The following is a 26,840-nucleotide window of genomic DNA, read 5'->3' as shown; positions in this document are numbered from 1 at the left end:
CCAAACAAACTTAAATAATTCCTAAGCTTGTACTCCATTCTGGAATGAATTCAAATAAATCTAAAGTGTTTACGTTTAGATAAAAGAATATTTGAAGCTTGAAATGCACATGGTTAAGAACTAATTACGCACAAACAGAAGCACAGGCCTGAAAAATCCGAGCCCAAATTTGCCATTAGAGATAAAAAAAAAAAAAAATTAAATAAAAAAATCACAATGATGTTTAAGGAGTTTTAACACCAACATGAGTTTTAAAGGTTGCCATATCTTAAGATAAATGCAGTATTTAACACCAAGGCTTCTGACCCAACCTCCACCTTTCAATCTTTGTGTTTAACTAAAAGTAGGTTTACACCCTTGCAAGGAGGCCCTATGCACTTTTCCCCAAACTATAACAATGCAATCTCCATTTTGAACAATGCACCTCATTTCCCTCCTTGGAAAGCGAGTTTTGTCTTAATGCCAGTAAATGCTGGATCCAGTTAGACCTCTGACTTCAAGAGCCTGAAAATTTTCAGTGTTTTATGGTTTTTGGCTTTTTTTCTTTTTAAGACCACTTCAAGTTGCATGTGCTTCCTCTCCTTTTAACATCAAGTTATATTTGCAAGCACAAGCCATCCTTTCCTGCATATATTTGAAAGGACCTCTTTGCAAGGCATACATCTCCTTCCCCTTGATTCTAAATGAATCCTCCATACACTTTTGACACTGTTTGCAACACGTCCTGGTGTATCATGCATTTCTGCCGCCACCAGAATCTCCATGCATATTTGCAAAGCATCCCCTTGTTGCAGCATTCCCTTGTTACAGCATGCCCTCCCTCCTCCCAGTGCATGTGTTTGTAAGCATCTTCTAGTGTTCCCTGCATCCGTGGGGTTGCCAGTCGTTAATTTGCATACCCCTCTCCCTGTGAGTGCTTGCAGGCATCCCTTACATACACGCATGGGAGGAATAATGCGTGCGGACTGTATTTGCAAACCTAGGGGGAGCATGTGGGGTGCCCTCGACTTGTTTTAGTTCAACCCACTGACTCTCTACCTGGGGTGCTGCTGTAGGTGCTGTGGCTCCTGAAGCTGCTCTCAGTGCAATAACTGGCATCGTCTTCATCCTCCATCTCTTCAGGGTAGTCAGAGTCGTCGTCGTCCTCTTCCTCCATTATCTCCTCCTCCTCTTCCTCCTCAGAGTCCTGGTTATCCTCGGGGTCTGCCTCCTCTTCCTCCTCGGACACCATGCTCTCCTCCTCCTCTTCGCTCTCATGATCATCGTACACCACTTTGCTGATGCTCCTCCTGGACGAGGCAGCCCTGCCTTGGCTGTTGCAGCTGCCTCCTCCGCCTCCTCCCCCTGCTCCTCCAGCCCCAGCCCTGCCCCTACCCTTACCGCTGCTGCCTCCCCCACCAGGGGTGCTGCTGCTGCCGCTGCCTCCCTTCCTCTTGCTGCCCCCCCTGGGGGAGGCGGTGGCGGGGGAAGAGGCCTGGGCAGCCGCGGCTCCCTTCTGCTTGGGCCCCGCCGTCTCCGCCTGGGCCGAGGTCGCCCACCTGCCACGGCTGCTGCCCCGCTGCCGGGACCTCAGCCCCCCGATGGGGCCCGCCGGGGCGGGCGGAGCCGGGGAGCTCGCCTGAGCGGTGGCCGCCGCCGGCTGCTGCTGCTTGGGCGGCCTGCCTCGCCGGCCCCGCATCTCTGGGCGCTGGCCGAGAGGGGGAAGGGAGGGGAAAGGAAGGCTCGGGAGGGCGCTCGGAGTCCGGACAGGCGGCTACAGGGAAGCTCCCCCCCCTGCGAGGGATCCGGGCCGGGGAGGGGGGCCGCCGAGCTGTGAGGGCCGAGGGCTCAATCCGAATTGCCGGCGTCCCGCTCCGGATCGCCACCGGCCGCCATCTTGTTTCTTCGTCTCTGCCTCGGCTCGCTCCGCTCTGACTGGGGGAAGCGGCGGCGGCGGCAGCAGGCCCCGAGCGCCTCACGTGACCGGCAGCGCCCGACAGCCGCCGCCAGGGGGAGCCGCCGCCCTCAGCCACCAGAGCCATGTTGGAGCCGGCGCTCTGAGGCGGCTCCGCTCTCCCCCGGGCCGCCCCCGCCGCTCTCCTCTCGCTGCCTTCCCTTCGCCGGCGCACAGCGAGCCCCCCGCCCGCCCCACCGACACCTGGCACCAAGCGCTGCCCCGGCGCCACCGCCTCCCACGAGGCTCCCTCCAGCCCCGCCGACGGCTGGAGCTGTCCCGTGTCCCCCCTCAGGATCACCGTCTCCCCACACCCGAAGAGTGACTCCCGTCACCGGTTCTCTCTCCCAGAGCTCGACCTGCGCCCTAATGGGAGCCCCCGCCGGCTGCCACCCCTCGGCTTCAGCCGGCCGCGTACCCCTCAGGGGGGAGCTGAGAGCGCAGGTAGGCGCCGGGCTCTGCCCGTCCCTCCGCCCCGGGTAGCGGCTCTCACAGGAGCCCGCCAAAACCAGGTCAGCCCTCAGGAGAGGCGCCCTCCCTCCATGCGCTCAGGGCCCCCTTCACCACTGCACCTCTTTCGGCTGTAAACCTTCACCCACCTGCAGAAAGTAAAACCCTCTCACAGGTCACTATTATCGATCCAGGGTCGGTATAAAGCAAGGTTAAGTGAGGAGACCCACCACGTGCAGTTCTGTCCATCTTTCTCCAGCCTGCTGTGTGCTTGCAGTTCACTGGAGCACTATGAAAAAGAGATAGGCTTCATATATTTCATATTCCCTCTTGTTTTCCCATTTGCCAGAGCCCCCAAAGGGCTAAAAATCTACATAAACCAATCGCACTGTTGGGTTTCTAATGGCACCACTTGAATTCAGGGTATCGGTTGCCTGAGCAAAAGCAGTACAAATTGAAAGCCAGCCCAAGGCGCGCAAAGATCTTGCGTTTCTTACAACCAACCTTCTTTTCACTGCTAAATCTACACAGGTTTAGGATCCCAGAGCGTCTTACCATTAACAAATAAGTGTGATTGCATTTTCATTTTCTCTCCGTCTCTTGCTTATGCTTCCATGTGATGTAAACCCCAATGCTGGTCATGGCATAAGCATGCTTGCTCTACGTCCAATGTGTAATTTAATTTGCATTCTTCTACAGTCATTTTTGAAGCGCCTTTTGTTCATTAACTTGTTGCTCAGGCTGAGCATCTCATTAAAGCCACAAACCTGCTGCAGTGTCAAGCATGCAACAATGTCACAGTGTCACCAGGCAGCAGGGTTTACCCAATTTGCACTCTTATCCAGCTTTTTATCTGCATCTCTTTTATATTCAGTTGCACCCTTTTTACATTCAGTGTTGCAGCTGCAGAGGCTCAGGGCTGTGGTCTAGACACAGTACGATATAGACACAGCATCAGCAGCAGACAATATTGCCTAACCCCATTCACACCTTTATCCTCCATTTGCATTCTGAATTGTTCAAAGTTACCTTTAGATTGCTTATGTCAGGCTAATTTTTGCAACCTCTTACAAGGTTGCAAAGAATTGTGATAACTCTTTAAACACATAAATACACAGATCCGTGGCTGGAGGTAGGTTATTTCACTATCTTCCTTTGTGATGTTAGGAAAAACACTTGTAAATTCTACCATCTACATGCTGAGAATCTAGCAAAAGTATCTAGTGTATCTACCGCACTAATATTCATGAAGCCTGTAGCATTATGAGAGCATTAACATCTCTAAAATATTGTGGATTTTGTATATTTTTAGTAAACCAAAGGTAGTAAGAACAATTTGCATTTGAGTACTATGAACCAGAATACCTTGTCTCTTAATCCTATCTCTTATTTACCAGTTGATGTGAAAGTGCTTACTGGATAGGACACAAAGAATTTTAATTTTATAGGTGAAGAAACAGATGCATAGAGAGCTGTATTAACTTTCAAAATCAGGACTATAAATTAACCCTTTCCACCACACAGCTCAGTACAGAGAAGTCAACTGTAACCCCTTAACCTACTCGCCTACCTCATGTCTACTCCCAAGAACAAAACCTATCTACATGAAGTTGTGAGTCTGCTCATATAGTTAAATGAGCATATTTATAAGTGACTTGAATGCAGCAGAAAGAGGAATTTTTGCTAGGAGGCCCTATACTGCCTCCATACCCAAGACAGATGGAGAGAAAGATTCCTTTCAAAGGGCATTTTGGATAAAATGAATAGCCTAGTTGTTCCAAGCCGTTGTCTGGATGGGTTCCTTTCTCCAAGGGTGAGAGAAAGAACTTAAGAGCCCAGAGCTGGATGGCATTCATAACACGTGAACATGTGCTCTTGTTTAAATTATTGAGCTGCTTTTGTCCAGCTCATCCCTCCAAATTATTTCCTAACATGTATTAGGCATTGAATTTAGGTATTCAGCTCTAGAATCAGTTACATGTACGTTTATAAGACACCAAGGTTTTGCTGAGTAATGTTAAGACTAGAGCTCAACTATAGACTAAATAGTCAGTCTTAGGAAGCAAGGGCTTGCATGACTTCTGCTGATGTAATTCAGTATATTACCAATTACCATTTTATTTAGTATGATGAAACCAAAAGTTTATCAACATACTGATATACTGAATTATATTAAAATTCAATCACATTATTAGGAAAAATAAGTTAACTTATTTGCTGTTCTGAACTTGTATTGTCATCAATCTATCTTCTCTGAAGGCTTGTCCCCAACCATCCATTTTATACTAGACTTCAAAAACTCCAGCATTATGCTTATCTGCCTCTTTCTCCCCTATTCCATCATTTAGCTGAATATTCAGTCCCACAAACAGCTTATAACATGTCAGTTTTAAGTGGATTGGAAGCGCAATTCAATAGATACCTATATCTGTAACACCTTCAAAGAATGGTGCTTTCATACAACTTCAGATCACTACTTGTTTTTTAAAGACAGTCAAATTGAATCTAAAGCTAACACATCATTTGAAATGCTAGACTTGAAGCTGTATTGAGCAAGCACTCTACAGCAGGTTAACCTGAGGTGTTCAGTGCTTGAAAAAGTACTTGGAAAAAACAGTACTTCTTAAAAACAGGTGATGTAGGTAAGAATGTTCTTATTTTAAACTGGAGATTCATTTTCTTGTTCAGAAAATAAAATGCAACTACTGCCAGTGCCAGAAGTACCCCTACATGATTCTTCAGCTGTCCATTGTAGTGGTTTAAATTTACTTCTACAAACATTTGGTACTGACCTCCAATAACTCCATATACAACTAGAACATATCAACTTCCAGAGGGTCTTCAGTTATCAGTTGCATGGTCACTCTGTTAAATTTTACCTGAATATTTTTATGCTTCCTTTCCCCCAAAACTTCATTTCAAGAGATGAATATTTAAAGAGCAGAAACCATCTTGGATACAATCTTTCAACATCAGAAAGCTTCAGAAATTTCTAAAGCACAAGTCTTGAAGTACAGCTGATTATGCTGAAATCCAGGAACTTCATTCTGCAAGTCTGTGCAGGAGAGCATGCTCCAGAGGACCAGCCTCTGCTTGAGAAAACAGTTGTCTTCAGCTGATGGCAATCTTTGAGACAGAGTGTAACAAGACATCTTATTAAATAGCTGCACTTTCATTTGAGAGAGGAGTCTAGATCCTGCTGTGTACCTCTTCCTCCTCCCTAGCTGCAGGCAGCTTCTGGATGCAGGTGGTCTTATCAGACATGAGATGTGTCAAATCAGCCTTGGATTATTGTCATTCAAGACTAACAACTGACTGCCACACAACTCCCTCCCTTCTGTTTTTTAAAAAGCAGCATAAGAGGAGATGGTTGACTGGAAAGGAGAGCACAGAAGAGTACACTACCACACTGTGGTACCATGACACATAGGAGAGAGAAAGCAAGGTTAGATAACAACCCTATACCTACACTTAAGCTCCCTTCCCTGTTTAAGCTAAGTCTGTAAATGTCAAAGTCATCTCTGGACAAAGTAAAAACCAACTTTAAAATAGAAAAGTCAAAGAAGTAAACTCAAGTTCATCTGTACTTCAACCCAAGTGGAGATAAGAGAACTCCAAAGAATCTAATCAGACTTAAATATTAAGTAAAAAAGAAGCATGTAAAATAAAAATGTCAATTCACTTGATGAAACATCTGTTGAAGTCTTACAGCAAATATCCTACTAATTCTTTGCCAGACGTTACGTGGTATTTTAGGATGTTCTTATCACTACGCAGAAGTATAAAAATTATACATGAAAATATAAACAAGCATCCAGCTTCTCATCCAGTTAAAAAGAGAGCTTTTAATACATGAGTTTCAAACTTAAAACTCCTACGAAGCTACAGAGTAACTGTGCTCCTCCTATGTAGAAAACAACTTTTCACATCCCCAATATGGAGTGCTAATACATCCTCATCATAAAAGGAATCAATAAAAAATGTGCTAATAATTCATTTCAAATTCAAATAAGTTCCAGCACTTCAACAGAATATGTATGAGGGTCCTTCTGGTGGTTAAGTCTTTGTAATTCTTGCAAACTTCCTTCAATCTTGTTTAGTTCAGAGTAGAACCGTACCTAAAAAGGAAGAAAAACCAGATACTTACAGTAAAAGAAATTTTCATTCTTTCCATACATCATTACACTGTGGAACTAGGTGTGGTTCTGCACAGTTTCAGATATTTCACCCTAGCAAATATAACAGCTTTTGAAATCAAAAAGAGAGAGAAAGGCAACTGCCATTTCATGCTCAGGAAGGAATATACAGAGCAGAACAGTCATTTGATTCACTATATAATTTGTTGTTGTCTGCCCCCCTCCTTAACACCCACATTCAAAGTCTATACTAAAATGAAGTAAGATGCAACTTACTTGGGCTCTTACAAACTTATGCAGCTTTGAAAGTAACTCTTTTGCTTCTGGTAGCATCACCATAACTGAGAAGTGAGCATCAAGTAATAGGCACAGCCAATCCATAATCTGAAGACAAACCAGGAAAGGACACTTACACTTTATGATACGCAAATGACACAGATTTTGCTTTAAAAGCTGAACTCTACAACAGTAATTTTCAATGCAAAATGCATGGTTTCATATTCTAAGACAGTATATTTATTTTCTGACAGTAAAAAGTGTTGTGTTACATCTGACTTCATAAAGGTTACACTAATAGATAATACTTTGTAGAATGAATGTAGATCTCAGTTACATATTCACTACTCACCAAGTTACACACCACAGAAACCAAGGAAATACAAATCTTAGAAGTAGCTTCTCACCTGATTTACAGTTGGAGGGCATGTTCCAGGAAGAGTGGTGGTAATTTTTTCACTGCATTTCACATACAGGTAGTATAAATACCTGAGAAACAGCTAAAAGTAGAAAAGCCAGAACATTCTTAAAGGACAAACAGCTAATAGGCTAGGGAGTTTAGTCCTGCACACAGTAATATTCATGAGGATTTCTTTTTAGTTTATTTTTTAAAGCAACACAGATGCCTGTATACTACACATTACAAATAAATTTTCTGGTTCTCTTACATCATCTATAGCCAGATGCCTGAAAATTCTCAGTAATAGTACATTCAGGGTTAACCACTGTTCCACTGATTGTTTCAGTGCAATTTAATTTAGACATGGACTTTTCTAGGAACTCTGCTAAAAACTGTATCAACTTTAGTAATTTTAGTCCCAGCTTCACTTTCAGTAGCCAGCAATAAATTGGTAATGGTCAGAATCAGGTCAACATCATCTTGTGCTGAGCACAAGTCAAAGATTTCTTTCTCTTTCTGAAAAGAGAAATCAAGGAGACAGGTCAGTGCTAAGATCAGCTTTCTTCTGATTGTATGTTTTTTCTGAATCCCTGGAAAACCACATATATGCTCAGGTACTATGGTACAAGCAGTTCTGGAAGTTATATTTCAGGTCCTGAGGGATTGGGGAGATGAGTCTTTTTATATTGAAACTGAATGGGTCCGAGATCATGGAGTGTGATGTGTTTTGCAACTGTTTTTTTTACAGTTTGTTTCTCAGATTTTCTAAACTTCTGTTTCTGATGTATCTGACTAAATTAGGATTGATCCTTTCTTAAAGAGCATCCAAATCAATAAAGGATACTCTACGTGCTAAATCTTGCTAAAGCCACATTTTCCAAGTAGACTGGGTCATAAAGAGGGTTTCATTCTTAACAGTTTCTAAAGTAAGCGTGGACTAAAAAGATTAGAAGTTCCACATGCATGTGGAAAAACATGACATTTATTAACATTAAATCTTATTAGCCATCTTGATTTCATTTTCATGTCTTAGTTTGTGATTCAGACTCCAGTAAGAGTGTCAAGTTTCTGATATGCAATTGAAAAACTTTCTTCCCTTTCCTCCCCCAAAATAAAGGTTCTAAAACTTTTTAACATACTTACAACAGCTTGCTGAGCTGGAAGGTTTTTCAGATGAGGCAAAAGAAATGTCTCACTGTAAGACGAATGGAGGATAGCATTTCTGTGCAGGACTATTAAGGAAACATAATAGCAGGAAAAAAATACCACTTTCTACAAAGCAAACTGAATTCTAACTAAAAATATTTCTCTAAGTTCCTTAAGACATGTCCTATTTGAGCCTTTTGAATCTCCCTTATTTCTATCATGAAATACATACAGCAACTGAATCATCACAGTGCAGTTAGCTTGAGAAGTTCTGTTTACTACAAGTACGTAATTGGCTGATCTGTTTCAACAAACATCAAAATCAGTGATGCTGTTTTCTCTTGAATAGATAAAAGTTTCTGAGAAGTTCTGATAAAATAAGTTCCTACTCAGTAGAAAAATTGTTTAGGCTGTAAATAGAAACAACTTGTAGAAATCACCTATACCAAGTTAAACTATTATTATTACAAAAGTGTACTAAAACTTCTAACAACAGCAGAAGATATGTCTTTCAGTAATACTAAACCTAAACATCTGTGTCACATATAACACACTGACTTTCCTTCATTAAACACAGAGGATACAGTAACGCTGCCTTCTGTGGTCCAACAGGGCAGGATTCGCTATCACCCGTCACATGGAGTTTCTTGGTGATTTTAGTTTCCCAGATGTCTTGTTCCAGCTCCGTACTGAAACCATTTTCTACAATTTCAGTCTTAACTTCTTTATTGTTGAGTTCAATATCAAGGTAACAGATAACAGATTCTAGATTCAGATCTATTCTTTGAAGATAGGCATCACTAATGCTGTAAAAGAAAATTCCAGATGTTTGATACTTTTAATTATGCACTTTAAAATCAGCAATGCCATCAACTCATTAGGACACACTCTCTGAAGTTTACTATAAAAGTAAAAAAAAAATACTAAAATATAGTCTTGTGGAATGAATAAAGACCATGAGAGAACAGTTAATATTTTGTAATTATTAACCCTGAACAATACATGTACTGTTCTTTTATTTCAACAATGTTAGTTACTGCATTATTAGACATTATGTCATGGGCTGATTTAAAGGTTATACATCATTTGAGACTGTTGTGTTCAGACTGCTTCAACGCATCAGTTATGATTTTCCCATTTAGTAATAAAATATTTGACAATACCAAGGTATGAAATTAATAAGACCTGATGTTTCTAATAGAAAAACAATCCTTTTTGCTCTGGAAGCCTAGAGCAACAGTTACAACAGTAACCAAAATTGCTGTAACCAAAGTCTTCTCTTTTGATTACAGTGCATGCCTAAGACTTCATCCTTTGGGGATATGAAAGCTGGTTTTGTCGCGAACTTACAACAGCTGTACCTTTTTGTGGACTTCTTACCCCAGGTAAGTTCCCAACTAAGTCTGTTGCACAGTAAACAGATCACTCTAACAACATAGGTAAAACAATGCAAATGCCATTCAAGCCATCAGTGCCTTACCAAAAGGCATGTTCTTTTAATTACCATTTACATACTTTCTAGAATTAACATATGCAACAGGCATTTTGTAAAAAGTCTGTCAGTCTGCAAGATTCCAACATGAACTGTTCTCAGAATTATGAATTTAATGTACAGTGTTCACTGCTCATCTATAAAATCAAAGCCATTCTTGGTGACACACAGCTTTTAGTAAGGAGTTGGTTTGGTGCAGAAGGAGGAAAAAAAATAGACTGATTCCAACTTACCTTAAAAATGCTTTCAAGCAAGCATAAGTAATTTCTTCAGGAATATCTGGAAACCGTTGTAAGCAGATTTGTAAGAGATGCAGATCTTTTTTCTCCAAAGCAACAACCATTAAATCTGGACATAAGCTGTAAGAATATGAAAAGAATATGCTGCATAGTTCATACCCACTGAAAGCTTCATCAACAACTAATGCTAAAATACTAAACTTGGTTTACACAAAAATCCATCTGGGAAGTGTCAGCTTCATCAGAAAATAAGGATAAGAAACTCGGATAGTAAATTCTGGTAATTCAAAAATGCTTTATAAAGAACTGGATTTCTACTAAAAATTATTATTATTGGCTATTTCTTACAACAAAGAAAATCGAGAATCATCATCACCTGTAAGACAAGTCTTGGTTTTCGACTATCTGTAACAAGAAATTTCGAGGGTAGTACTTTGGATTTGCTTTACATCTGTTTATAATGGCAGTTACTACACATCCAATAGTGGCTTGGAAATCTGGCATCTGTCCTTTTGACATCACTTGTCTCAATTCATTTTCAAATACAGTTGTAGAAGCATCCTGAAAACGACAAATTGAGGTTGACAAATAGGTTTGAACACTGTACTGGTATTAATTATACCAAGTAGAACCAGACTGACTCTGGGATTCAAGCTAAAAATGATTTACAAAATATCCTTAGCACTCTGTGTTTTGGTATCTCTCTCTCAAGCATGAAAGAGCCAAACAGGGTAATTTCTTACTCTGAACTCAGGCTCATGGATTATTCGCCTGTTACTTCAGTAACATTACCAAGACGTCCAGCACCAGCTGAACTATAGGTACATTCACACAGGAAAGGCTGCAACTTCAAGCATCACAACACTTGCAGCAGATTTTAGAAAGGAACATACCTGTATTTGCAGTGGAATTCCTAGCAATTCCACTTTCTAGATCCAAATTATCTTTAACAAAATTAAAGCCATAAATAAGAATCTAAAAAAACAACACCCCCCCCCCACGCGTTCAGGTGAAATATCCTCCCACCTTATCTACTGCAAGAAAAGACTGTCGTTTCAAATGAACAAATTTGTGCAAGTTTTCAGAACTCGGTTATATCAGCCCTGTATAGTACAGTTCTCAAATATACTCCTATGACAAAACTTCAATTTCATCATGCTCAAATACTGTTTTTGCACAATATCCACCAACTCACCTGTTCAAGGCAGCTTTGCCAACCTGATATTTGCAAGAGGACATGGAAAAAGATAATAGCTTCAGAGACAACTAGAATATTCTGAGAGTGTCTAAACCACTACTTTAGGATATCTGCTTTACTTACTTTCAGATTTAGTAAGAGCTGCCCAACTGATAAGGTATCTGGCTGTACTTTAGCAACAGTGTTCTTTTTTGATCTTAACTATTACAAAGAAAAAGGAAACAAAAAATGTTATTATTCAGCTCAAAAAAGTTCATATATATTTAAGGATTTCAATCAAGGTAACTAGGAACTTTGTGTATCAACTTGCCGCACAGATTATGATCAGTAACTGGGTAGTTCAATTCCAGACATAGTGTTAGAAATAATAAGTAACAAATACAAAGTGAAAATGTTTTCTGCTACAACCCCTAAAACTAAAAGGAGCAGCACTGGGGAAGAGACAAGAGAACGAAAACAAAAACCCTGCATGCTCCTAATGCTAACTTACAGTCATTCCGGACTCAGGTTTTAGAGCTACAGACTGCTGGGACTGAAAGGAAATCACGAGCTCTTCATCTCCAAGGTTATTCCAGTCTACAAACGAAGACACATCTGTGAACACAGAACAAAACTATATGAAGGTAGCACTTAAAGCACATTTATTCAAGTTGAAATGCTACTCAACTTCTTATACTAACAAGTATTTTCTGAAGTATAATCCACGTCACTTTATGACAGGAGAGTTTCCAGGTTTATCTCAGCAGGAAGTAATTTTGTGGCCCTTTTTACATACTGTTTCTCCATTTAGCCTCCCAGAGGAAGATAAGTAAATTATTACATAATCTACTGTGAGCATTACTTGCAACAGCATTTTACCAGTGCAGTGCTAAATTAAAGACACTATGACAGTGCAATTTAAAACTAAAGTCTACAAACTATGGTTTTACGTTGCTCAATCTAATCAATTATTTTCAACTCTTTGAAAAAAATTTATAGCAGACAGCACTTCATTTTGCTTTCAGTATTCAAAGCTGGCATTCCAGCATTTTCAGTAATTCCAGTTATTTGAATGACAACCAAGGCTAAGTGAAGCCACAAGAAATTCAGACATTTGTGTACTTTGGTACTTTCACCAACAGTAAATTTAACAGTGAGGAACACAGGGCAGTGTTACGTTACTGCAAGCTGTTTAGATTCAACAGATTTTATGGGCATGTACTGAAATAATTTCTATACAATTCCAGAAGTTTTCCTTTTACAAGGTCTTTTCACGTAATTAGAAAGATTCTTACCAGGGGCTTGACTGTCTTTGAGCTTTCCCACAGCGGCTGCCAAGGATGATGTTTCACACTTGTATATAACCACTGTGAGCACTTTCCCATGAGTAAAAAAGAATTTTTTCTCATAACACCATATCTACAAAATAGGAAAACATATTTTTATGAGATGAGCAGAGAAGCCAACGTGTAACTCCTTACTACAGAGTTCAACTACAAGTCACTGGTAAGATGACATTGTTTTAGGTAGCTTTAACACTTGTTAGCAGACCTTCCTTAACTGTTGATTTTAAATGCACAAATAAGAAGCAGCTGCTCCAAGACATTAATTTCCTCATGTGAAATTGTAAGATAAAAACCAGCCAACAGCTCTATTGCACTAGTAAGTTTGTTACTTAGGTGTCAGTTGACTTACCATTAACAGACAGCTGAACATCTTGAAATGCTATATAGGGAGATGCAGGCATCATTTAGACCCATCAATTACAGATTGTCTGAACAGAATAGAAACTGCTGGGTTTTCTGGTTAATTTGCTGTTTAATTCTCAACAAATAATCAAGTCCATCAGAAGTGAGAAGGTACTGAATTATCAAAGAGATTGCCACAGGGCAGCATTCTGACAAAAACAGCTCAACTGTCAGTATTAATTTTGTCTCAGAACCTGGTATTCTCTGCTCTTCCAGACAGAAGCAGAACTCTGAAAGACAGCCTCTTCATTGCTATCATGCCAAATGCACAAAGCTTACAGACCACAGATTGAAGACTTGTCCACCTACTTGTCCACTGGTTCCCAGGGGCAGCTCCTTTGAAGTTTGCAATGTCTGAAATTTTGTATTCCATATGGTTAGGCACTCTAGGGAAAGTAGGAGGTAGATGTTACAAAGCCAAAGTGCAACAAAAATGCTACATTTACCTTTGCTACTTTCAGCTACAAACACTTGAAAGAAGAATAATTGTTTCAAAATAGCTCAGTCAGTAACCACTCAACATTCTGGTTAGAGCTCAAGTCAAGTATTTAAAGTGGGTTAGTTTTCCAGGGAATAGCTTGAAACAAGAAGCTGTGGCAAAACGGGCAACAGCCAGTGCGGCTTCCAGTCAGAAAGAACACTCTTATAAAATGTTCAGTGGCCTAAATTTCAGTGATCCCATGTTCCAGACGTTTAGGCATGGGACTGAAGTGTTTGTTTCACTTACTGCAGACACTGATTCCTTAGAGGACATCAGAGCTATTTCCCTGCATAGGTCCTTTTACATATGTCCAGGCCCCTTTAACTCCCCTCCATCCATAAGTTCTCTTCCTGCATCTTCTCAACTATTGTTACCTTTGGATTCTTCACCAGCTGTAGCTAGACTTCCTAACACTGCAATGTGGTCTTTATCAAGAACAACGAAAGAAGTTCCTTTTAGAACACTTCCAGATACTGAAAGGTTCAGGAGTAGTGACCTGGGCAAAATTTGCTCTTCCTCTTCCATGTTTTGCTGCAGAGGTATCAGAAACTTGTACACACAGTCATTGGAAGCTGCCAAAAAAAAGAAAGAAGAATCATTACTCTTTTATGATCTGTTATTGTGGAAAAACTGTTTGATACAATACGGCAAAAGGACATCCAAAGAGAACAAAATCCAGTGAATGCTGGAAGAAATAACACAGGATGTTTCTAGGATATGTTATGATGCAAAGCAACAAAACAAAAGGACAGCTAGCACGAGGTCTGCAAGATACAAGTCATAACATGTATGAACTTATGCAGCCATTAAAGCATCAGGAAGGTTGAATTACTACTTCTACCACTGGCTGTTTTAGAAAGTTTGAAGAGCTGAAAATATTAAACAATAATTCATAAGTATCAACATTTTATGTCCTTCCACACAATTCTCTGCTTTATTATCACACCCCATTAGAAAACATAACTTACACAAACACAGAAGTGTGATGATTTGATTTTTTATATATGCTGTGAAACTCAGTGCCTTAGATAATTCCTGTTGTTCAAGCTTATATTTATGTAGATTATTCATCTTAAGTTTCTGTACGTAGACAAAGGAATCTCCATTCTAAAACAAAAAAGAAAATAAAGTTTTCCTTTAATTTGCACAAAGAAGAAATAACAAATTCAGGTATTAGAACTGCTTGACTTGAGATGTTATGCAAAGTTAGGAATTTGGCTTTTCTACATACAGCCTAATTGAGAAAAGTTTGCAGACTCAAGCATGAAAATTCTAATTTTATGCAACAAATGGCCTCACAGAAAGAAGAATATGAATAAAGACAGATCCATCTGTAATTCTTTTCTTAAAAGAGAAATCATATTTAATAACTTATTCACAATGAGCAAGTATTTGAAGGCAACAAAGAGTAATACAATGTCTCCTATACTTAATCTTACTTGTTCTCTTAAGTTCTAAGAGCCACATTCCTCAGCCCTGAAAGCAACACAACTGCAATTTAATTGTTGTATAGGGATACTGATTAAATCAGGATAATGATTTCACTAAAAGCTCTTAAAATCCAATGAAACAGGTGACGGATGTCAGAAAAAGCACTTAAGATTTGCTGTTAGTAAAGTTATTTTAAAATAAGTATTTAACTCACTTTCTCAGTAGCGAAAATCAAGACGGGTTGTTCACGTTCCATAAAGGCTTCACTCCACCTAAAAGCAGGAACTGTATGAACATCTTCCATATTCTAGACCTACATCTAAAGTCATATCACCCACCATTCCTTAGGCAGCCTCTAAATTTTTTGATATTTATATAAAGAGTGCTAAGATTTTAACAAGAATGTGTTAGAAAAAACAAGCCACCCCCATGACCTGTGTCTTCAGATCTCTCCCCTATCCCTTCAAAAAAAGGGAACAACTTTCATCACCGTCCATTCCTCTGAGCAAGAAAAAAGCTTCATAAAGTTGTATCACTTACTTGATGACTTCATCTGAGATAATGTTTTCAATCTCTTGTTGAGGGGCTTCCAAAAGGACATCTAAAGTTCGAACACCCCCTCCTTTGAATAGTACCACTGGCCCTCCTTTGGGTAGTGAATGTATTCTGTACACATCAGCTGAAAGCTGCAGAGAAAATACAAAGAATTCTATGTTCTTTGGTACATTACCTTGAAGTGTTTTACCCATCCTTTTTTTTTTTAAGTTCTTTCAGTAAATAACAGACAAATGATGACCCTGCAAGATGCTTGATAACATACCTAGTAGTTGAAATAGTAGTTGCAATTTGCCAAAATGCTATAAACAATGCAAATCTCCAGCCAACAAAAAGCCACGAAAAGCATCTCAAAGAGCATCACACTTCTGAATCTCATCAGAAGAACCGTAACTGAGGGTAAGGAGTTCAAACACCTGCTATACAGCAGAACAGAAAAATCTGTATCTGAACATATATATGACTCTATTTGGACATCATCTTTAAAGAAAGTCCTCTGAAAGTTTGAATTTGGGATACCAATCATTTTAAGATAAACACCTGACGATCAGGTCTCTCAGCCCAAAGGGATTCCTCACAGTACTCCAGAATATCATGAGCAAGACCATGGTCAGCTAAACTGTAATATTACCAATACTATGAAAATGAGCATCTCTTCCCTCCCCCAGGATTCAAATTGTTAACATAAAAGTAAACACATATGAGAGACTTACCGTTGCTTTAAACGCTTTGTCCAAGTTAACGTCTGTGTTCTTCCATATTCTTAAAACCTTTAAGAAAAGCATCATTTTTTAAGCACCGTAAAACAGTAATATACACACATCTCAGGATGCACAATACTAGAAATTGCATGTCCCTGAAACATAGGAGGAAAATATACAGAACGTATTCACAGTAACCTTAATGGAAACAGAGACTGGGAAGTTTGCACGGGAAGAAGCTGAAGCAGAAACATGAGGAATATAAACTAAGCTCATACATCCTAGATTGGAAAGGAAGGGAAGAGTGAGGTTAAGGAAAAAAGATACAGCAGAATTCTAATAGATCAAAGTGATGGAGACAGATTAACATACATGCAACCTGATCTGGAAGAGAATCCTTCAAGAAGGACAATGAAAGGTCAGGAAAAAATATTTCATCAACAATAACAAAAAAGCCAAAAGTTCAGCATGTGCTGAGCAATTACTACACACACAAACAGGAAATGTTTAACTGTACAACATGAGACAAGGACACAGGTACGAACCATTACAACCATTTCAGTACAGTAATCATGCAATTGTAATTGCCATCCAGTCTGCAAGAACAGAAATAACCTATCCTTGGGGAACACATGCATGAGAATCTCTTCCTGAGAATGAGGCAGTTTTCAGGAGGCCACTGCACAACCTGTGCTCAGCAGAGGTGATCTTCATGTTGCACAACACATATTGTGCAGCTGCAGAACTGCCCACCCCATCCCCTCAAAGAAAAGAGGGAACCTGAACTGCAAGTGAGTGGCAAGAGCTCCATGCATTTACGTTGAACCAAAAATGCAGCATCCCTGACTTCTCCCCATCTACATTCCCACAGAAGACTAGCCCCATCCTTTTTCCCCTTTAGAAAATAATAAGGATCTCACCTTGTCATCATGAACTGCTATATATTCATGAGTCTCAGAGTTGCATACAACTGGACAGGTGATAATCTGCCCGTGTTTAGCAGACCAACAGCCCAGTGGCTTCTGATCAGAGACCTGGCAGAGTCAGAACAAAGACACTATGATTAAAATTTATTGTGGTACACCCTGGGGATTCTCCTCACAACAGCAAGAAAATGCAAGGCAGCCACACCTGAACTGAACGAGCATATTAAAGCACAGAACTGCTATACTCAGAACACCTGCTTGAGCATCCCTGTTCTTGATTTTGATACCAAAAATCTCAGAAGAACATGAAAGAACTCTACATTAATTTGAACTATTTCTTTTCACATAAGAAATCCGTTTGAGCTGTAACAGTCACATGGGTTTATGCCATGAAACACAGGTATGAGGCACGGCTTTTGAAAAGTGAAAACACTACTCTTTATCACTTAAGTCAGTCACTTTTACTCACTAATACAATCAAGCACAGAACCACACTTTTTCCTCTTCCAATTTCAATATAAGACCAAGAGCAATGAATTTCACTGTCTAAACTTACGTTAAATATGACTTACATCTTGCTGCTAGAGGGTACTCAATCCACTCTCCTCCACCTGCAGCCACACTGGGCAAGTTTACCAACTTATTTATGTTCTCAGTATGGTCTTGCCAGTGGGACTGAACAACCGATAAGGAGACTGTATCATGAAACCACTAAGATACAGTCCCTAGTGACCTGAATGTGAAAGCCAAATGTTTTGTTTAAGTGTTATTATGGTCTACTGAAATAAATGCATATATTAAAAGACACCAGAGCATACTTCTGGTTTCAAACTGCAAACTAAAACCTTTCATCCTCCGACCAACAGGAAGGTGGCTGACAGAAATCTGACAGCCGGACAAAACGCATGTTACCCTGGCTACTGGGGAACAACGTCACGTACCCTGCTGCTTCGGGACGGGAGCATTTCTTGGAGTCGAGAGAGAGAATCGGCAAAAGGAGAAATGCACGAGCAACAGCCCAGGCTGACACCTGCTCCACTGGCGGACAGGCCGGGGAACAGCAGAGGTGAGCTGAGCAGGGCATAGCAGGGAGAAATGGACAGAAGTGGGACAGGGCCCGGCCCGGCCCCGCTCCCCGACCCCAGGGCGCAAGCTGAAGCCGCGCACCAAGTCCCCGCTGCTTCGGCTGCGGGATAGCGGGGAGCGGGCGCCCAGTGACAGGCCGGCCGGGGCAGGAGAGAAAGCGGCTCCGAGGCCCAGCCCGGAGACCCTCCAACAGGCCGGGGCTGCCCGGCAGCGGCATCAGCAGCAACACCTCCCGAGCGGCCGGGGCCGGGCGGTTACCTTGAACAGCGTGGCCGTCCTGCCGCGGTCGGTGAGCAGGACGTGGTCGCGGTCGGGGCCCGGCTCCAGCGCCAGGAGACCGCCATCGAGGCCGACACCGCTGCCGGGACCCAAACCGCACAGCGTGAAGCTCTCGCATAAGGCCGCCATGTTCGGGAGCCTCCACCTCTCGCGACACATGGCGTGGCGCATGCGCCGCTGCCCGAGGTGGCGAGTGGTGGCGGAAACGGACGAGGCCGTTCGGGGGTTTCCGGATGCTGAGCCGGCGTGAGGGTCTGTTGGCGTCGGCGACGGGAGAACTTTGGGTCGCGGCTTGGTTCACTGTTGTGCGGCCGTGCTCGGCCAGATCGCGACTGGCAGTCGTGCCGCTTACTCTGAGGGTGCAGGAAGGCTTTGCCAGCTGATATTTGCAAAGGACGTACAGACACAGTGCGGTCTCATTGCTTTTTTGTTAAATCATAAGAGTCACAGAACGGCTTGGGTTGGAAAGGACCTTAAAGCTCATCCAGCTCCAACCCCTGCCACGGGCAGGGACACCTTCCACTAGAGCAGCTTGCTCCAAGCCCCGTCCAGCCTGGCCTTGAGCACTGCCAGGGATGGGGCAGCCACAGTTTGATTAAGAGGCATTCATTTTAGAACACCCCCAACAGCAGTTTGGATTTCCACTGTTCAGTTGTTTCCAGGGCATTTTATGCATGGCCATTTCCATTTCCCTACAGTGTAAAGGTGTCATTTATAGGCAGATTAGCATGAGGACGTCAGATGCAAGGCTTCTGTAGGTTTGCATCCACACAGTAAAACATTGGTGGTTTTGAGACTAATTATGTGTATTCTTGCCCCATGAGAGGCCTCATGTATGAAAAGAATACAGGGTGGCGTTTTTCTCCCTGCAACAGTGTAACCCAACTCCACCAATTTTAACAGCAGCAGGTTCAGGTTTTTAACCAATTTGTAATGTATATTCATGCATTCATATTTCTTTGTGCTCAAATTTTAATGAAGCTGTAGCAAGAAAAGCCTGAAGTGTAAAAAACATCAAGTCAAACCAAAAGAACAACGGAACAGGTTGTGCCCCACCATTAGATGCATTACTGGGAACACCTCTTGCCAGCACTGTGACTCTGGGGTCTTGTGGAGGATTCAGCCACAGTTTTTCCTCGTGGATTCAGTCACAGCCTCTCATTGGTGGCAAAGGCTTGGACAGAGTCCAATGTCCACAGGGCAGAGCCCTGCACCCTCACCTCAAAAGGGTCTCCATGCACTTAAGCCATCTGAGAAGCTGTTACTGCAGGCTCAAAGCCACAGAGGACTGACTGGTTTCTACCTTAAAACACTTTCTGTGCCCATATTTGTTCCTTGTGCCTGGCCCTACACTGTTGTGGAGCATTTCTGTACTGAATATGCGAGTACCGTTCCTCTGGTGCAGAGAAAGCTTCGTTTCTATGGAGTAAGCCTTTAATTAACAGCTTGAAGAATCCTTGAACATGCAAAATTGCTGTTGACTAAAATTAAATGACTTGTCTACAAGTCTGAGAGGTTTTGAATGTTCTCTGTTCCAGTATGTACGGCAACACTGGGCTGCCAAATCCTGCATAGAGAAATAGATTCCCTACTGAAAAACTTCCTGGTCGGCCAAATGTTCATTTAAAAATGAATGGGTGACACCACAGTGACAGGACACCTGGCCAGATAACATCTTTAAAAAGCTGAGGCACAACAAAACCTACTTAAAGTGGTTTAAATTTTCCTTTCAAATCCAGTTCTTTGTGCTGTTTGATTTTGAGGAACTGACTTGCAGAGCTGGGGGTAGAAATGTTACTGGATATGTTCCTTGCTAGAGGAGACCTAAAGAAAGAAAATAGCCACAACTGTAAAGAATAACTGTTGGTAGTTTATTTACAACAAAATGCAAGGAAAAAATACAATATTAAAAATAATAAATAACTTGGAAAAATCAGAAACTAAATGATATGAGTGAGAAATATGACAATCAAATTCTCCTGCTGAGCCTTGCATTATTTAACATGCAGAGCGTTTCAAAACTTGGTCCTTCTTTGATTGTGGCAATGTATTGACTAATGCAGCCACCATAGCTCTAAATAAAAGAAATTCATTACTAGACATTGAATCTCAGGTGGAATTATCACAGAAACGAAATAAACCAATGAAACCTGTTTCAGTGACAGCACAAAACTACTGGAGATTGTAATTCAATGACCATGCTGTTCCTATAAAGAAAACATTGTTAGACTTATTTAGCAATTTCAAGTTACACATATAAACCCAAGACCAAACAATAGAAACAGAAAAGCTCCTATTGACAAGATCATGAATTCTCTCTTACTGCACTCACTAATTCATAAAAAGCATATACATTTGCCTTGTTTCAAAGGACAGCAGGTTGGTTTAAAGTTACAGTGCAGCAAGCTTCAAAGCAGTTTTAACAGAATACAGCGGTCTGGTTACAAACTGAAACTCAAGGAACAAATATTTCCATTTCAAAATCTCTACAGCAGCAATTACTGCAAACTGGCTACTAGATGGTCACAAAATCACCTTCCAGAATAATAAAAAAAGCTAAAGAATAAGGTCAAATAGTTTCTTTCCCTAGGGTTTATCCAGGCATTTACAAAATTAACCATTACATTCATAAGAAATCCTCATAAGTAGGTGCTTCAGGAATGTGCTGCTCCTCATAGCCTTCATGGATACCTCCCTTTTTTTGGATCTACCCCTCTAAAGACAGGAATGAATTGTCAGTTATTTTGTAATGATTGTTCCATATGAAATACATAAAAACAAAGCTGGGAGGAGGTTTTAATAGAAACTCAAACAAACTCATCTTGTTATTTGCTCCAAAATGCATTCTCCTGAATTCCCCTCAAGCCCTAGCAGAGCTGCATCATGTAAGTCTTCCATCACTGTGGTAGAGAACAGGAACAGGCTATTGTGCCTATTCAGCTTTGCCCCAGAGCTCCATACTCTAAGGATGGACTCACTAAATAATCACATAATTTACTTTCACAAAACAAGTGATGAACACCTGCAAAATGCTATTTTTCTCCTAATAAACATGCTTGAAAATACAACAGAAAAAATCAGTAATGAAAACCATCCCTTTGCCTGAAGATAAACACTTTAGTATTCAGACCTTTCTTTTTGCTTAGTTTTGTGTGGGTTTGAGTGTTTGCTGGGAATATTCTAGAAAAAGTTGTCCTACCTTAAGAAAGAAAGAAAGAACAACCAAACAGAAAAGGATATTTAAAGATCCTATGGACCAAACAGGTCATGACTGGCAAGGAAAGCAAAGCAGAACACAGCAGAGGGTACTTACACAGGCAGTGAAAAGCCTGGAGTGTTTCTTATCCAGGGCAACAGAACATTATAGATCCTTTTATTTGCCTTCATTAGGAAGCCCAAAGGAGGCAAAGTGGCTGATCGTGATCCTCGTGGTGGCCAACAGTGAATTCAGGCTATTGGGTCAGTGAAGTCTCCTCAACAGCAGCGCTGCAGGAAGAAGGGCTGCAGCAGCAGCACAGAGACATAGCACTGAGCATCCTGTCGTTCTCCTACATCTGTGTCATACAGCTCTTAAGATGTGTCCTATACAGGTATGTTCAGAATTTTCATACATGCCCTATCCCCAAACCAAATTAATGTGATAATCAATATATCCACAAGGGGTTGGAAATCAATCTGTTAAATATGAGTAAAGGTACGACTGCTTTTGTCTAATAATCTCTGTAAAACTCAAATGCCAAAACTTACATAGAAACATTTATCTCTAAGCACAGGGACATTATGGCTTTCTTTGACAAAGAAAAAAAATCACTGAAAACCAGACTTTCCGGCGGAGCAGACCTAAGGTATTTCTATATAGGTCAAATTCAGGAAATAAAACCCCAACCAAACAATGCTTGATGTTTTCAAAGGTTTCCCTTCTCTGCCAATGTTCCAATCTTGCTACTAAATAAATAATAATGAGATTAGACCAATTATAATCATGAATATATAATCTGTACACTCTTGAAGCTGAAATCATAAACTAATGTAAGAAAGTTTTGCTTGCATTATTACAGCAGCTTCTTTTTAAGCAAAAAAAGCATCACTCATTAGTTTACTAATCACACAGAATTAGTAGCTCTGAGAAGTGAAGCAGAACATGGACAGTAAGTGGGAGAATGCAGGTAGTCAGACCACAGCTAACCTATGAAGGGCTCCCGGATTTTGCTACCTATAGGATTTTAACTATCAAACAAATATACACTTGTCAGTGCAGGCTGGCAGTGGAATTCTGCTGCTACTAAAACTACGCTATAAATATCACACACTCAACATAACTTTGTAGATTGACAGCCATTGAGAAGTTCAGTGCATTTAAGCCAGTCAAATCACTGCCTTCTGCTGAGAAAACAGCACAAAGGTCCTGCCTGGGTAAAAGGCCATCCCCAGCCAACACTCAGTGATAGTTCAGCTCTGGAGGACTCTCTTTTTTCTAACCCATGTCCCATGTCATTGGTAGCACAAAGTATCACCCACTTTGATTGTATGATTCAGGCAATGGCTGTCATTCACTGGAATTGAACAGAGCCTTACTTAACTTCTGCTACAGCTAACCAGAATGATGGGTACTGGCAGCATTCATTAAACAGCAACTTGGATGAAAGGGACCAAAGTACCCCAAATGGGGGCCAGAAAGGAAGGTCTCTCACTGAGCCTAGGAGGAGACCATTTATTTTTCTCCTCTTTCCACAGTCTTCTCCACTGGAAACATCTTTTCTACATTTTAATTCCTGAGACTTGAAGACCAGGAAGGGTACTTCTGTTTCCTTAATGTCACCCTACACAGAAGTGAGCAGCCCCACAACTCATTTGCTTTTCAAAGACTGATGTTCACCCCTCCCCCTGGATGATGACAAAGCCTGGGAACAGCTTTCTGTTGGCTGTTTAGGAAAGATGGGAGGCAGAAAAGAAAAAGGAGTCTCATGTTTTCTTTCCTTTACATTCAAGGTCTTAACAGCGTAACTACCACTTATCTTCCAGTGAGGAAAAGACAGAATTCATTGGGTTTGCTTCTCAACTGGCTCAATTTAGCTGCTTTTTTTGCAATCTTACACATGGAACACAACTGATGAATGCCAAGAGGGGTTTAAAAGATCACAAAAGGACAGGGGAGAGCTATTAAAATACATTATCTACAAGAAATAGGTGGTTTCTTTTACAAATTATGTGCAAGATAGAAATAGTTCAATGGCCTCAAAGTCAGTATAATTAATTACAATTGGGGCTTCAATACGGTGATATTTTAGGTTTGAAAAATTTTCTTTGTTAACTAGGCCCCAAATCCTGAGTCATATTAAGCAAAATGTGAATCTTGAGTGATTGGTGTTGGTGTTCAAGTGCAATGAGTTACAGGTCAAAGGTTTATGAATACACCAAAGCCTGAGAGCAGGAAGGATTTTAAAATCAGCTATCAAAGAAGAAAATGGGAGGGTTTTTTTTCCTGTTAACCCTGCATTCGAGTTGGCACTAATTTGCCACAGAAGTCCTTGGCAGCTTTACTAAATATCTACTCCTAATTGTAAATGCTATGACCTAGATGAGGATTTGCAGGTAGAATACTGCTACAGAAAGATTTCTTTTAGTTTACAGCGTTCCCCTCAGACTATGTCACTGTATGTCAGGACGATGCACCAGATGGCTTGAAGCACTACTTTAGGAATATATAGACTACGTTCTTGTGCATGCACTTCTCTGAAGGTTTTAAGGATCAAGTCTGAGGAAAGAAGTAATCTTTCCACACCAGAAAGATTATTTTAAGCAAAAAAAAAGAAACAACAAACCACCATGACCTTTGTAGAAACTGAGTTACATCACTCTTGCTGTGGTAGACATGGCTTATCAGAAGGAAACATGCTAGGTGAATTTAAAGGTTCTTTTTCGCTGGGTCTGGAAGAGTGAGTGTTTCTGGAGCAGACTTTTTCCGAGGCCGCTCTCTGGAAACTGTTAGGAATTCAGGAGCATCTGTGGAGAGAGGAGTTGATGGAGCACTAGATGGAGCACTGCGGGTTGAAGAAGGCATGGAAGTGTTAGAGATAGATATTGCAGGTGGGAAAATCCCAATCTTCTTGTTGGTGGCTTCCTGAGTTGCTCGTTCAAACTCTCGGACTTCATCCATTGTCATGTCTTCAACAAGAAGGAAAGAAAAACAAAGGCATATTAGAATAATCTCAAATGATTGTTTCATTAACTCAGTTAAATTACTGCCATCCAAATTGTCATCAGGGAATGACTGCTTATCATGCATATAATTACACGATTCTCCACATGAACGCCTTCCTATGGTAACACATTGATCAGAGCACAATCAGTGGCAAATGTAAAGGAAACAAAGTTAAGTGCATTAATCACATACTAATGGCTCTCCTTCTACCTGGGTCTGAACTGAATAAAGATTGCTACCTCTGTAATTGCTGGAAAACTCAAGCTATTTCACAGGCAGTTAGAGAACACATTTAGATACACAGCAGGTAGAATTTTTCAGAACTTCCAACAAAATAAAACTGATCAGGGTTTTGTTCTTTTCATTTAAATGATGAGCATGAATGGGTAAAGGGTTGTCATCGGGGTGTTCATCTGCTGTACTTCCCAAGGGAGGAAAACTTCTCTCTCCCTCCATGCGCAGCTTCCACTGACTTCCAGCTGCATGCATATAGCTGAGGCTTGTTTGCTTTTCTACTAACAAAACCTAAATAATTCCCTCACACTTGATAAAGCCAAAACATGCTTGCCAACTTTTCCATCCAGAACCTGTACTTAAACATATATGGCCAACTAACAAATCCACTGCTTAACTCCCTGCAAGATAGAGGCAAGATGAGATATGAGGTTAAAGCCACTTTGCAAGAGGAAGTCTTGTCATTGATACCGAGAAAACTCCAGGAACAAACTGTCACGCAGGTGACAAAGGTGTCACAGTGCTGTGGAAACCCACAAGAGGGCAGAGCGCTCCCAGCATGGATGGGCTCTGAGCTGAGCCCTGCAAAACTTTGGGAAAATCCCAGACGAATGACATCTGGTATAAACCTGAAACCTGCTGCTTCACGTCTACCCTGCCTGCAAGGTGTCCACTGAGCCAACTGAAATTAATTTGAGGTTTTTCACTGACCATCATATTAAATTTGTACATTTGAAGTATTGCATTAAATCATTTTATAGATTTTTTTTTCTTGTTTTTTTTTTTTTTTTTTTTTTTTTTACCTCTGAAAGCTCCAAAACCCAGAAACAACCCCATTAGCATTTCAATCAGTTAAAAGTTCTAAGCCACAGGCCTGGCAATGGTGCTTAACATATATATGCCAAAATCCTATACTTTCCATACATCGACACTTTAATATTAGCCAGTTGCATGCATCTGTAGCCTTGGCTGCAAATGTTCTATAGAAACAGCTTTATGTTGCATTATAAGATCATACTAATCAATAAAAGCACGCATACTGCCAGTTGCCTTCTCTCTTCCCTGCAGACAACATTCCAGGGACCTTTCCAGCCTACGTTGCCAGTTATTAGGTGGGAGGATGAAGCTATTTTCAAATCTGAGGTAAGCGGTTGAAATAAACAGATGGTCTCAAGAGTATCTGTACCTACTTGTGTTGGAGATAGACTTCAACCTGTTTGCCTGATACACATTTTGTTTCACACCCTGTACCAATGTGTGTAGTGTTTCTGAACTCAAAGGGTTTTAAAGCACCCTCACATCAAAGGGAGCCCATCCATTCATTTCAGCTGTTTTCAATCCAGGACTTCTGTACAGTCTGAAATTGTCTTGGACAAATGAACAAGGTAAGGAAGATTTCTCAGTCTACCTGCCATTTAAGTGAAGCCTGATTAAAGTCTTGCTAAGTGGCAGCCTGCAAGACTGTTCACTGTAAATTCAGACATGAAATACTGTCCCTTCAGCTGACATTTGCTTTTTAGAGTATACTTGCTTTAAATTCCCTTCTGTTCTGACATACAGTCAAGGAAAACAAGACTTTACCATGAGCTAAGAAGGCTCAGACTTTCTTTTTCTTTTCATTAACGACAAACTCTGTTCTGACCTCAATGGCACCTTTTCCACATGGGAACTAAGGATGAATGTCAGACTTCATTCAACGCCAAATTCTGAAGTGTAGAGCCAAAGGCAGAACCGATTCTCAATTTACTGCTCAGCTAAGGAGTTAACTTGATGTTCACAGAGCTGCAGCATTTCAAACACAAAAATTACCTTCTGGTTTTCACTTGGACAACATTTTCTCCAGCTGGTGAGCATTTTTACTGAGCAAAAACAAAGGAAAGACTTTAAGCCCTTCAGGCCTTGCCCCACACTTGTAACATGAGTAAAACCATCAGTGAGTTCTACAGTG

At 40.9% G+C, this 26,840-nt stretch overlaps 3 protein-coding genes and 1 long non-coding RNA gene across 18 annotated transcripts in view; 1 reads left to right on the top strand and 3 right to left on the bottom strand.

The window, feature by feature from the left end:
- Nucleotides 1–1,922, bottom strand: part of BPTF (bromodomain PHD finger transcription factor) — a 52,868-nt gene extending 50,946 nt beyond the window's left edge. For 10 of the 11 annotated variants that reach the window (XM_061455292.1, XM_061455299.1, XM_061455303.1 and 7 more), the window contains exon 1: nucleotides 1,039–1,921. In XM_061455292.1, the coding sequence (XP_061311276.1) occupies nucleotides 1,039–1,678 (640 nt within the window). In that variant the 5' untranslated portion in view covers nucleotides 1,679–1,921. Of the gene's footprint in view, nucleotides 1–1,038 lie in introns of all 11 variants that reach the window. The other variant, XM_061455295.1, reaches the window with a different exon arrangement.
- A 4,286-nt stretch (nucleotides 1,923–6,208) lies between these two features.
- On the bottom strand, nucleotides 6,209–18,624 carry NOL11 (nucleolar protein 11). Of its 2 annotated transcripts, XM_061455290.1 has the most exons (18): nucleotides 18,436–18,624; nucleotides 17,086–17,199; nucleotides 16,178–16,234; nucleotides 15,450–15,595; nucleotides 15,124–15,181; nucleotides 14,447–14,585; nucleotides 13,853–14,050; nucleotides 13,307–13,383; nucleotides 12,545–12,668; nucleotides 11,761–11,864; nucleotides 11,394–11,471; nucleotides 10,449–10,633; nucleotides 10,067–10,192; nucleotides 8,926–9,147; nucleotides 8,339–8,417; nucleotides 7,203–7,295; nucleotides 6,796–6,903; nucleotides 6,209–6,501 (listed from the first exon to the last, which is right to left on the bottom strand). In XM_061455290.1, the coding sequence occupies exons 1-18, from the start codon at nucleotides 18,613–18,615 to the stop codon at nucleotides 6,388–6,390; spliced, it is 2,202 nt and encodes a 733-aa protein (XP_061311274.1). In that variant the 5' UTR covers nucleotides 18,616–18,624; the 3' UTR covers nucleotides 6,209–6,387. The 2 variants fall into 2 exon arrangements, with proteins under 2 accessions (XP_061311274.1, XP_061311275.1); XM_061455291.1 differs by lacking the exon at nucleotides 11,394–11,471.
- Nucleotides 18,625–21,865: 3,241 nt separating this feature from the next.
- Nucleotides 21,866–26,840, top strand: part of LOC133270268 (uncharacterized) — a 47,532-nt gene continuing 42,557 nt past the window's right edge. For all 4 annotated transcript variants that reach the window (XR_009743715.1, XR_009743713.1, XR_009743714.1 and 1 more), the window contains exons 1-2: nucleotides 21,866–22,046; nucleotides 25,961–26,035. This is a non-coding gene — a long non-coding RNA (uncharacterized LOC133270268). The remainder of the gene's footprint in view (nucleotides 22,047–25,960; nucleotides 26,036–26,840) is intronic.
- The window catches only part of PITPNC1 (phosphatidylinositol transfer protein cytoplasmic 1), a 77,534-nt gene continuing 75,172 nt past the window's right edge, over nucleotides 24,479–26,840 (bottom strand). The window contains exon 10 of the mRNA XM_061455289.1: nucleotides 24,479–24,621. Within this exon, the coding sequence (XP_061311273.1) occupies nucleotides 24,616–24,621 (6 nt within the window). The 3' untranslated portion in view covers nucleotides 24,479–24,615. The remainder of the gene's footprint in view (nucleotides 24,622–26,840) is intronic.

Source organism: Pezoporus flaviventris, unplaced genomic scaffold (genome assembly GCF_033815535.1).
Source record: "Pezoporus flaviventris isolate CSIRO_AGI_PZ_B2104156 unplaced genomic scaffold, CSIRO_AGI_Pfla_v1 ptg000020l, whole genome shotgun sequence".
Taxonomy (NCBI): Eukaryota; Metazoa; Chordata; class Aves; order Psittaciformes; family Psittacidae; genus Pezoporus; species Pezoporus flaviventris.
Note: the sequence above shows the minus strand (reverse complement) of the source record. Positions and strands in the feature narration are given on the sequence as shown.